The 13,297-nt window shown below is 27.1% G+C and overlaps 1 protein-coding gene across 5 annotated transcripts in view; it reads left to right on the top strand.

Moving 5' to 3' along the window:
* The window catches only part of LOC106693152 (RNA-binding protein Musashi homolog 2-like), a 36,003-nt gene extending 23,605 nt beyond the window's left edge, over positions 1 to 12,398 (top strand). For 4 of the 5 annotated variants that reach the window (XM_053738371.1, XM_053738372.1, XM_053738373.1 and 1 more), the window contains exons 3-4: positions 9,241 to 9,481; positions 9,564 to 12,398. In XM_053738371.1, the coding sequence (XP_053594346.1) occupies positions 9,241 to 9,481; positions 9,564 to 10,394 (1,072 nt within the window). In that variant the 3' untranslated portion in view covers positions 10,395 to 12,398. Of the gene's footprint in view, positions 1 to 2,423; positions 2,486 to 9,240; positions 9,482 to 9,563 lie in introns of those variants that run through there. The other variant, XM_053738375.1, reaches the window with a different exon arrangement.
* The last annotated feature ends 899 nt before the right edge of the window (positions 12,399 to 13,297 follow it).

The raw sequence follows: 13,297 nt of genomic DNA on the forward strand, positions 1-13,297 counted from the left end.
CATAGTTATCGTTGTTATAATTTTTAACTTTTCTGTTAAATCTAACCATTTTTTCTTTTCACTTTTTACTTAATTAATTAAAATTTTACAATTAGTATTTTAATGTATATTTTTTTTTCTATTAAAAAAAAAAAAAATAGGGTTTGTTTACTAGCATTTAAATAAATAAATAAATAAATAAATAAATAATAATAATAATAACAATAATAGAATATAAAGATATATTGTAAAGGTATATTGAATTTGGGTAAATATCCTTGGGCTCGTGTACTTTGTATGACACGCCTGGTGGATAAAAGAAAAATGCCTCGAACGACTCGAAAGCCTGGATCGCAATTCGCTACGTGCCAAAGCTTTTTAGATCCGATGTTTAAATTATTATATGGTAGTGTTCTATCTACATATATGTATATTGTTCAAAGTATATTATCGGTCTGTATTTATGATGAGTTTTAGTTAAAAAAAAAAATAAAACAATATTTAGAACAAAATTAAAAAAAAAAATTAAATATCAATTTAAAATTTTTTATTTTCTCAAATTAGTATTATAATTTCAGTGAATTAAATAGATATTAAGTATTACCTCTGAGGGATTTCAGAAATTTTACAAATAAAAAAAGAAAGAGGTTGGTAACGTGTAGTCTGTCTGTGTGTTGTATATGTAATAGTAGTAGTAAGACACCAGTTGGATGGTGTATGTGGTAGAGAATATTAAGGAGGTAAAAGAACAAGTTGAATAGATTTAAGTGATGGTATGGTTAGGGTGCTGTGGTGTAGTCTGATGTAGTCTGATGTAGTCTGGTGGCATAGCATGGTGTATATATATATATATATATATAGAAAGGATTGGAGCCAGTAGTATAGATAGATATAGAGAGGGATGAAACAGTTGAGTGTGGAACCAGTAGGGTGGTAAAGAAGGTATGAGATCAGACACTTCCTTCTCGGCAGGTGGTTCTCAAACTTATTTCACAGTCAACTCGATTCAAACAGTTTGACGTTGAGTAAATTTCCGTAATCGAGTCCGGTTGAGTAGTTGTACATCATTTCATAATTTCATTTATTTATATTTATATTATTATTATTATTATTATTATTATTGCTATATACACATGCATCTTTATAATTAATTAATTGAATAAAGATCGTGTTAATAATTAGTAACGTTTGTTATCTACACTTAACTTTTAAACCTGTAATATATATCGTGTTACCTTATCAAAACAATTAATCGTTGGTGATTTTGCGGCTAGTTATACAAATGTTTACAAACCCTGTTGACACTTTTATCTTGCTTTTTTTTTTTTTTTTTTTTTTTTTTTTATTTATCATTATTCTATTATTATTTTATTTTGTTTTGTTTATTTATCGTGTAATCCATCGGTTACTCCTGTGAGTCGTTATTCCCAACGGATTAAAACGCTGTTAGAAATACAGAAATGTGTAAGGTTTGATTTTTAGATTTCAAGTTGACTTAAAAATATTGAAATTCAATTTTAATTTTATCTTTGTGTTTAGCTTTTATTTATTAATTTAATTATGTAGAATAATTTATTTTTATTTATTATTAGCATATTACTCATTAGGTATATTATTATTATTATTATTATCCTATAAAAAGACATTGTAAAATAAAAAAAAAAAAAAAAAAAAAAAAAAATGTTGAAAGATCAATTTCATTATATAATGTGTGTAATTTAATATATATTATGTTATTGTTGTTACAAATCCTCTATTGGTTTTTTATTTGTTTGTCCACAAATATAACAACTGTTATTGTGTAGCTGGCTATTTTTTTATTTTTAATTTTTTATTTCTATTTATTTTGCTGTCTCTTAATCTCTAATAGAGCACGTAGAGTGTATAAGAATACGTGGTCAGCATTTATTTGTAGATACATCGCAATTTATACGTTTTCGAGATTGTTTCATTCATGTCTGAACTCAACAACAATAATAATAATAATAATAATAATAATAATAATAATAATAATATGCGAATTATTAATAACAATGTAGAATATATATTTAGAAGTTGAGTGTAACTTTTCTATATAGCATATCTATGCAGAAATATATTTAAAAGCACCGTAGAATATTATATATATACATGTTATAAATTGATAAAAGTAACAAATTTATATTAATGAATCATTTAATTAATCAGTCCGGTAGATTTTGATTGGTTTTTCGGAATAATCATTAATTAATGAACCTTGATTTTACAGAAAAACAACTTTCCACGGCAGATAAATACATACGTTTTAATTTAATTACTGCGTTGTATGCAAATATATATATTTTTTTCCGTCTTTTTTTTTTACTAAAAAAAAATATATTTATATATAAATAACTAATTATAAATGTACGTTGTCCTGTAAAGAAAAAAAAATTCCTTTTCAAGGATGCAGGACACACAGCAAAAGGTGCAATCGTGGTGGAGCAACGTCGCATCTTGGAATCTTAAATCGCGTATAATAGCTCAGGTAATCACGAAAAGAAAAAACTAAAAGATATGTCATTCGGATATAATAAATTAAAATATATTAGTATGATAAATTTTTTTTCTGTAGTTCGTTTATTATTTCGTTGAATTAATAGAGAGTTTAGTTTGCTTTTCTACAATAAAATTTTTAATAATAATTAATACTAATATGATCAATAATAACAACAATAAATCGATGTATTTAATAAAACTATTAGATTTTATAAATAATTAATTTTAATAAAATAATTTAGTTGATAGTTTAAAAAGGAATTATTGAATATTACAACCTGTAGATAGAGCATAAATATTTAATTTATTATGTAGATAAGCGCATCAGGAGAATTACGAGACTATTTTATTATTATATTATTAATCCAATGATTTAATCTACATAAAAAAAATGTTTATATATTAACTATACGTGTTTAAACTCTTTTATTGTAGCATCAGGAAACGTTTAATCACAATTTAAATAAAAAAAAAAAAGAAAAAAAAATTTTAAACTAAATATATACGATAAGAATTAATTAAGAGGGATGTTAGTCACCGACAGATAAATAAGATTGTGGGCGAGGGCTGAATGAACTAAAATTTGTAGACACGAAGTCTGTTTGTAAACGAGAACGATGGTCGCGATAAGTCAGACTCTTGGTTGTTCGTTGGCTCGACTTATTGTTAGCTAGTATCGTACCGCCGAGATTTCTGATTGGGCATACGCCGGGCCATCATCCCCTTTACTTTTAAATCGATTATTCTCCTCTGCAATATCATATATATATAAAATCGATATTCCATACTTTTTATACTTTTTTGTATTTATTTAAATTATAAATATTTCATTTAATTTTAAATTTTTATTTATTTTCTTTAAAAAATAAACAAACAAAAAATGATAATTTTGTACATGAATGCATAATATTTTTATTTTTAAGAACAAAAGCTTCGTACCCTTGATATTACTATTACTATTACTATTACTATTACTATTACTATTACTACAATCTACACTGATATTATTCACGTCAAAATTTACCCTCGAGCAGTCTGGTCTACATTAATATTCAACGTCTCTACAGAGAAACGTTGAATGTCCGTTTGAAGCTGTATATCTATGTACACATTATTGTACTTAATGTATATTGTATATATATATATATATACTATCTTGGATTAATTAAATACTCAAATTTATTTATATATTTTTGAGATTAGTTATGAGATAAGATTTTCAGGTTGTCATTTCGGAAGAAACATTTGAAATTGGCTGAAGAAGGAAGGAACAGTATACGTCATAATTATTAATATTGTTATTAAAAATAACAATAATGATGAATGATGACAATGGAGTCTATCCAAGTGGAATCAATAATTCAGGCAAGAATTAGTAGCGAAAAAAATTATAACCAGTAATTATTGCAGTTGGCATGATTTTTAATTAAAAAAAAAATAAGAAACAAGAAAATCCGAATAATTATTTATTTGAATAATAACTATTTAATGTAGAGTCAGTTTAGTATATTGGAAATATAAATTTACAAGTAATGATAAATTTAAAAAAAATTTAATAATTTAATAGACCTTTACTTAATATCGAAAATTTATTAATTAAAAAATTTTAAATAATTTATTATTATATATAGAACCTGTATATTTAAAATTAGTTGGTTAATTAATCGTTTTTAGTTGTATTATAACATCCATATAAATTTATATAATTGGTTATTAATATTAATAATAAATTAGAGTGAATTATTAAAAAATAATAATAATAAAGAAAGGAGTAGGTATATTTATAAATTTATATTTAGATATTATCTGTAGTTGGTTATTAATTCCATAGCATAACATAACATAACATAATATCAATAGAAAGTCATAGATATATAATTAATGTGATTAATACAACTACATCAGAAACTATTCTCTAAATCCCCCTCGTCGCCTTCGTCGCCCTCATGTACTTATTGGAAACCGAAAATCGTGGAATTTACTGATACACGACTGGTACACGATAAAATCCCATGTTTATGGAATTCCCAAATGCCTTCGATTGCAGTAATTTCACGTAATTGCAGTTACATTCAAATACATATACATTTATATTCATGCTCTCCCGATTCAAAATTTTCGATGATATTGATTTGGGTGTTAATTTTCGGTAGATAAGGAAAATCGCCAGCGGTAAAACAGATTTCTATTTCACTTGCATAATATATTTTTTTCTTTTTATCGGTTTTCCTTCCATTTTCCCTTTGTTATCGATCATGCTCGTATTTATACCACTAGATGGCGCATAATTCTGTAGTCAGGGATTTTTTTTTCTTTACATAACTTTCACATCATCCTCATCATTATTATTACTATATTCAATCGAATGGTAAAATCCATTGTCTTTTCTATAATAATGTTATTATTAACAAAACGCATTGTTTTGCATAACTAGAAAACTCTATCGATAAAGTTATCGTTAACTATTTACGATAGGGAAATAAGAGATGAGAGAACAAGTATAATCGAGGTATAGATAATAATCCAGACAATAGACTGTTTTCAGAAATTTTAAAGAGTTTATAATTATAATTACAACTATTGATATTTACCTCATATTATTTATTTAATGATAATATTGCAATTATGCAGTAGATAAATACTTATTTTTACCAGTATAATTTAAAATTATGTTAAAAATATAATAATAATAATAATAATAATAATAATAATAATAATAATGATAATTGTGTAGGCGTAGTTTGTACATTGAGATGAGAACGATGAGGACGATGAGGGTTACCAGGGCATGCTGTATATTTTATTATTCTGTTGGCCATCTGTCTATGAGGGTGGAATCCCCGTAGATTAATTGGAGCCCCTTGTATTGATCCAATAACGTTGCCGCGGGATAAAAATACAGGGAGAATAATAGTTTAATGGATCTACAAATAAATACTAAATAAACCCTCGGCATTCATAATAAATATATAAAAATACATTTTCAATTTAAAGACTCTATATAATTATAATTCTTTAATTCAAATTCAATCGTTTGATTTTATTTTTTTTTTCTCTGATAGTCTTTAAAGCTTTTTTTTATTTTTTGTTAAAGTCCAGAAATTGAATAAAGTACTTGGAATTCAATTCCGCGATAATAATCCCCTTTACGCTCAGTTTAAACTCCCTTTTCCGTTCTCTCAACCGATAAAAAGGTCACTAAAGTATTTTTTATAAAAAAGTTAAGATGAAAAAAAAAACAAAAAAAAAAAAATAGTAGTAGTAGTAGTTGAATGACCTGGTGTCTGGCTACAACGAGATTTTCTACTTATTTTATTACGTTAACATATTACAACGATACAACTAATAATTTTCAGGGTTTTAATTCTAATTAAAAACAAATAATATCGGGCAAGTTAAGTAATAATAATAATAATTAATACATATGATTACTTACAAGTCAATTGTTTTCCATGAAAAATAAATAAATCTAGTATACATATATGTACTGATCTACTATATATACACTATATAAAGAATAAATATTGATCTATGTATAAAAGAGCCGAGCCGCAAGTCAACGAAAAGAGTCACACAAATAATTTCAAAGAGCTTTAATTTAAATGTGATTAAACTATTTTTTTTATATTAATTACAAATAATTACAAAAGAAAACAAATCAATAACAACATATAATAAAAATAATAAAAATCTACATGATTAACAACACACAATTTAATTATTTTATTTATTTATTTATCTTTAAACTACTCTACAATTAAATAAGACATGTATTACATCTAAAGTATTTCTCTATACAGAAATAAGTCTCTCACGTTTTAAAAGAGTTTTCATTCCATCAATCTCGTGTTGCATCGTCATTTTTAAAATTCACTTTAACAAAATTAATAATATTATTGTTTTCACTGAAAAATAGTCTTTTGGCACGTTAATGTGGTGGCGCAATCTGGTGGTGGTGCCCTTAACCAACAACCGAGGGTTTGCTGCTTCCACCCGTATCCCGTGCTGTTACTTCACCCTCTCGACCCTCTCTCCCATCGACAAATTTCTCTCTCTCTCTCTCTCTCTCTCTCTCTCTCTTTAGCAAACAACCCCTTTTCTAAATCCTCCAACAACCATCAGGAGCCTCGCCCGTTTATCCACGACTAATCAATTTTTTTCTTTTTCTTTTTTCTTTACTATTTATTTATCATTAATATATTTAATCACTTTATCATCACTCAGTACTTTTCGCAGTATATTTATTTTTATTTGTTTATTAACAGAGTCAATTACAAATATCAAATAAGTATGTACAAAATATATGTCATCTAATTTATAAATCTCACAGTCCGCAAATATTATTATTATTATTATTATCATCATTACAATAACGATGATTTAATCAATTATAATACCAAAAATAGTAATAATAATAATAAGGGAGCGGCGCACCCATATATCGACCGGAAGTTTGTTTGCTAGACCTTTATCGACCGTTAACATATTTTTACAAAAAATAATAAAGTAAAAATGAAAGTTTGGTACAATTATTAGTACAACATACCTTCTACTTGATGGTAATAACTCACGAAAAAAATTCCTCATTAGCAACCCCCTTTTCACAACTCAGAATACTACTTTCTTTTACTTTCCTTTGCTTTATTTAACTCTTATATCACTATTATTCCATCCATTTAATTTACGTGGGTGGAGCGCGTGCTCGGTTAAAATCGTGCTTTTCCGTTGGGGTGGTGGCGCAAGGGATTTTTCTTCTATACAATATATATCATTCTCTCATTTTCTCACTTACTCTCATCCATACTTTTATTACAACCAACTCGTTAGAAAAAACATTTTTTTTTTTTCCAATAGAAAAACCTCATAATTATTATTATTTTATTTTATTTATTATTATGATTTTTAACTTATTTTTTCGGTTTATGTATATATACCATATATCATCACTAATAATATGTAGATATATATATATATCGATATATATCACTGTTGTTGAGCATTAAACTATGTATAGAATATATCGTATGTATGATGACTTGCTGAAGATAAGATGATTGGCAATGGATCCAGGACAATGTCCCATCACACCAGTAACTTATTAAATGCGTACTGCTGTGACAGGACAATATTCTAGACACCATCACACATTTATGATAACAATAATAATTATCAATTTTGTTAATGAACTAGTGAACAAGTTATATTTTCCCAGCTGAATTTAGTTAGCAAGTAACCAACCAGTAACTAACCAATCAACCAACCAACCAACCAACCAAGATGTCGTTTAATAAAGTCTACATTCAATTCTACTTCGCGATTATTTCAACGCTACCCGGTTGAGCGTCCCGACGGCACTGCGTCGCTCGGTGGTGATGGAGCCCCTGCGCACCCTCACGTCTCGTATTTTCCTCCCACTTTGATAACCACTACCACTACCCACTACCCACTACCCTCTATCTACTACTAATACTACTACTATCACAACAGTACATACAATATGTAGCAGCAGCAGCAGTAGTAGTAGTAGTAGTAGTAGTAGTAGTAGCAGCAGCAGCAACAGCAGCTTATTCAAGGATGTCCTGGCAACGCAAAGGGAGCGCCACTGGCTGCTACGTTAACTAGGGGTTTGTCGGGTAGGAACGGCAGAGGGTTGAAACGGTACGCGACACCCCCAACCGACCAACGAGCCACTACTACTACTACTACTACCCTTACTACTATCGAGGAGACTAGAAAGAGAAATAAATAGTTAAGCTTTCAGATGAGGGTATATTGGAGGGAAAGAGGGTGCTATTGATCCACCAGCTGCGCGCTCTCTCACCCTCTCCGTACAATACCAGCACCAGTATCAGTACCAATACCAGCAACAACAGATATATACTACTACTGTAAAACTACGAGCTGCCGCAACTACTTGGTTGGACCTTCGGCCTTATTTATTCCTACAAGAAGCTTTTCATGACTTTGTTAGACACTTTCTTCTTCTTCTTCTTCTTCTTCTTCTTCATTTTCTTTTCTATATTTTACTGGAGAATCGATTTATTTTAGACAGTTAATCTTCACCTTATACACTTTCAATCTCCATGACAAGTGTTATTATTTTATACAAATATAAATAAATTAAAAAATAGAAAAAAAGGTGTCGCTGAATATTTAATTATTATAAGTCTCGGAAGTTTATAATTAATAAAATCTTTTTCACTAGTCATAATCATGTGAAACATATCAAACATGTGTATATATATATATGTTAGGTAACGTTAGATGTCCGATTATTCGTTGAGAAGAAACAAACCCTTTTTATTAAACTTTACGTTTTTTTTAAAGCGCTTCAAATTTTTTATTGTTGTTGTTACTCAACTTGTGTTATTTATTACTATTGTAATTATATACTGAGCGTTAAAACGTAAATAGTAGTGTGAAATATTTTATGATAAATATTCCACTGAGGACACAAAATTTAATGATAATTAATGGGCATACCTGAAACAACGACAAAACGACAAATAATATATGTATATATTTATTTTTATTTTTATTAAATTTATCTAATAACTTTCCTCTAGGAGTATTAGATTATTATTTTAAGTGGATCTGGGTTTGCTTGGATTTGGTCTTACAGTAAAAAATAGTGCACCTAAATAATATAAAAAATATTTTTTTTCATATAAATTTTTAAAATAAAGGAATTTTTTTTTCTTTTTCTTTCTTTTTTTTTTTTTTTTTTTTTTAAATATGTTTTAGCGCTGGCATGGAGGCTGCAAATGGTGCGATAGATCATGATTTTCATAATACTTTAGTACCAATAAATGGGAGTCATTCTGGTAGTTCTGGTAGAAGTACACCCAATAGTGGAGATCCAGCACCAGGTAAATTATTTGTCGGTGGACTTTCATGGCAAACGAGTAGTGAAAAACTTCGAGAGTATTTTGGAATGTTTGGTACTGTCACAGATGTATTAATAATGAAGGATCCCGTGACTCAGGTTTATATTACTATTTTTAAAATAAACAAACTAATAAATAAATAAATAAATAAATAATGTTTTTATTTATTTATTGTTACAGCGAAGTCGTGGATTTGGATTTATAACGTTTGCTGAACCTGGAAGTGTAGATAAAGTATTAAAATGCCCAATTCATACTTTAGATGGTAAAAAAATAGATCCAAAACATGCAACTCCTAAAAATCGAGCTAAACAAGCAAATCGAACTAAAAAAATATTTGTTGGTGGTGTAAGTCAAGATACAAGTAGTGATGAAGTTAAAGCTTATTTTAATCAATTTGGTAAAGTTGAAGAAACGGTTATGTTGATGGATCAACAAACAAAACGACATCGTGGATTTGGATTTGTAACATTTGAAAATGAAGATGTTGTTGATCGTGTATGTGAAATTCATTTTCATACAATTAAAAATAAAAAAGTTGAATGTAAAAAGGCACAACCTAAAGAAGCTGTACAACAAAGTGCATTGGCGTTGGGTAAAAGAGTTGTATTGGGTGCATTGGGTGTACGTTTAGCACCACAGCCACAACTTCAAGTAGCAACAGCATCACAAATTGTTGCAGCACAAGCACAGGCTCAAGTACAGGCGGCAGCTGCCGCAGCAGCAGCAGCAGCTCAAGTACAAAATGCTGTTGCTGGTTATGGTAAATTATTTGCAAGTAGTTATCCAGCATTATCGGCTTATCGATACGCACCATATCCAATTCCTGCAGCAGCTGTTGCTGCACCACCCCAACCTCCAGCACCACCACAAGCTGGAGCAACAGCCCCACAACAAACTGCTGCCGCTCCTGGAAATCCATATCAAGGATATTCACTTACAAATGTTGACATGTCAAGTTTTCAAGGCGTTGATTGGGGATCTATGTATGGTATGGGTATGTACGTCTAAATACAACAACAACAACAACAACAACAACAACAACAACAAAAACAAAAACAACAACAAGTTTCGGGGCGATTACAAAAACCAGTCATTGATATCAAGTCATCATCATCAACTTGGTTGTCGTCAATCATCTCAGATCAACAAAATACTGACACACACCACTGGATTTAACTAAAGCTGCAAGTCTGATTTTTAGTTTCTTTTTCTTTTTCTTTTTCTTTTTCATTTTAAATTAACTTATTATTTATAAATTTATTTTTTTATTATTTGAAAATTTATTATTCTGGTCTGAGTCACAATTTTTATTTATTTATTATTATTATTATTATAAATATTTTTCTTTTTAAATTTGGCGATACTTACGGTTAATTTTACGATTCGATATCTAGTTTAAAAAACGAATTAACTTTTTTTTTTTCGTCTATATTTATAAATATTTATTATTTAATATTAAAACATAAAAGTGAGATATTCAAGTAATAATAATTAATGCTGAAATTAATAATGAATCTCAGTATGATAATAATAATAATAATATAGTAAGCTTTCTTGAGCAAAAAAAGTTGTTTCAAGTGGCAAAAGCAATACTCTTTGATGACTTCCTTTAACCAGTCGTGATTTTTTTTCCGTAGGAAGTTAAATAAAAAGAATAAAAGGGAGTGATAAAGTGAATTATAAAATAAAAAAAAAAAAAAAAAAAAGTAGTAATAATAATAATAACAAACAAATAATGAATGGAGTAGTAAGGACTGTCAATATCTACGTAATAAGTAATAATAACAATAATAATATACGTATATAAGTAAGGCTATTGTTGTTATTATTATTAATTTTTTTTTTTCGAAATAATACAAGACAATATTTTTCAGCTCTCCATCGTGTATAAGCATTTTTAAACAGTTAATAAATAATAATAATAATTTAAATCTTGTACGCGATAAATTGAAAAAAAAAAATAAATAAATACACTCGTAAGGTATTAAAAGAAAATAAATAAAAAGTGGGCGGCGGGTCGCGCGCTGATCAATTTAATGAATTGATAGAAACTAAGAATACTCGATAATTACTTAAGCGATAATAGATAATAATAATAATAATAATAATAATATTAATATTATTACGGTAAGACAAGATATACACATTTGAGAATAGCTCATGTTGTTTTTATAAAACTGCTGACAATTAAACCTGCGTCTATTTATTTGCTTTATATTTTATTTTTATTTCCTCAATGAAGAAAATAAAATAGCCGCAGGTATTGTTTACTAATCGAATGTAACAAATTTTGAGCAATAAGTTAATTCAACTATTTAGTTATTATTATTATTATTATTATTATTATTATTATTAATATTATTATTATTTTTAATTAATAATTACTGTAATACTACTATAGTTATGGTAGATAATTAATGAAAATAATTTAATTTATATGAAAAAAAAAACAAAAAAAAAATACGATGAAAAATAATTATAAATAATAAGATTTCATTTTTCCAAAACAATAAGTAATATCTTTATAGTGATATATTAATTAGCAAGAAATAAAAAAATAAATAATAATTAGTTATTAAATAAATAAAAATAAAAACGTGCGAGTGATAGATATGAAGAGAAGAAAAAAATCTTAAGATAAAAGTAATATAATTAATGAATTAATTATTTATAAGAATTACAATAACATTATTGTTACTCGCGACTTTTCGAGTATTATTAATTTATAACAATAACAATTATAATTTTACGTATGTATATATATACATACATATAAATTATTCTTAAAAATTATCAGTAAAGGAAACGTACTTACGGTCTTTCAATAATTGTGTCAGACCAAGCATGAGTGAGAATTTATTAAAAAAAAAATTGGTATGTCAGGATGATAAAAAAAATGAAAACCAATCAACAAGTTTGTAAGCATGAGTGTGTTGATTAACGTACTGTGTGATCATCAGATCGTATTAGACTTAAAAATTTTAAGGATTGAAAACAGATGATTGTACTTAATCTTGTTGTTATTATTATTCAATCCAATTATCATCGATACAATAGTTACGATAACAAAAACCACAAACAAAAACATACGAACAATACATGAACATGACGGATATATAGGGTACTTCCTAGTAGTCTAGATTAGCCTTCCATTTTATTTCTTTCTTTATCCTCATTGATCTCCTTCTTTACGCATAAAAATAAAAAACGAAGAAAAAAAAATATATATATAAAAACAATTTTCGTTTTTTATTTTTTATTATTTTATTTATTATTTTTTTGTTTGTATCTCGAGATACAATATCAGTGAATGTCAACAGTAATGTGTAGATTAGATTTTGTTGCTAACAATAGTTGGGTATGAATATTATTATTATTATATATATTATAATATTTATATTAAATTGTTTATAATAGGTAAAGCATGCTGGTTGATTATCAATTTTATTTTTTCCTTCTTTACTTTTATTATTCATATTATATTTATCCTCAGCACTATTATTACAATACTTTTTTTTTCCGACTATATTATGTTAATTATTAAATTAAAAGAAAAAAAAACAGTTAAATCCGTAAAATTTTTTTGTCGGTGTGAAATATTATTTTGACATTTATTATTAATAACTATTATTATTCCAATAATCCTGCATTCCTGCAATTTACCGTCAATTCGAATATAATAACAATAATAAAATCTATTATTATTATTATTATTATTATTATTATCGTCACGATGTAACAAAACTGCCTAGATACTGTTGTAATTCTCTATATAGATACTAGTATTATTAATTATTAATTATTACATATGATTGTGCATCAAGCATCGTAATTAATATTGTCATATTAATCTTTATTATTATTATTATTATTATTATTATTATTGTTGTTATGGTAAGAAACATAAATTA

Source organism: Microplitis demolitor, chromosome 4 (genome assembly GCF_026212275.2).
Source record: "Microplitis demolitor isolate Queensland-Clemson2020A chromosome 4, iyMicDemo2.1a, whole genome shotgun sequence".
NCBI lineage: Eukaryota > Metazoa > Arthropoda > Insecta > Hymenoptera > Braconidae > Microplitis > Microplitis demolitor.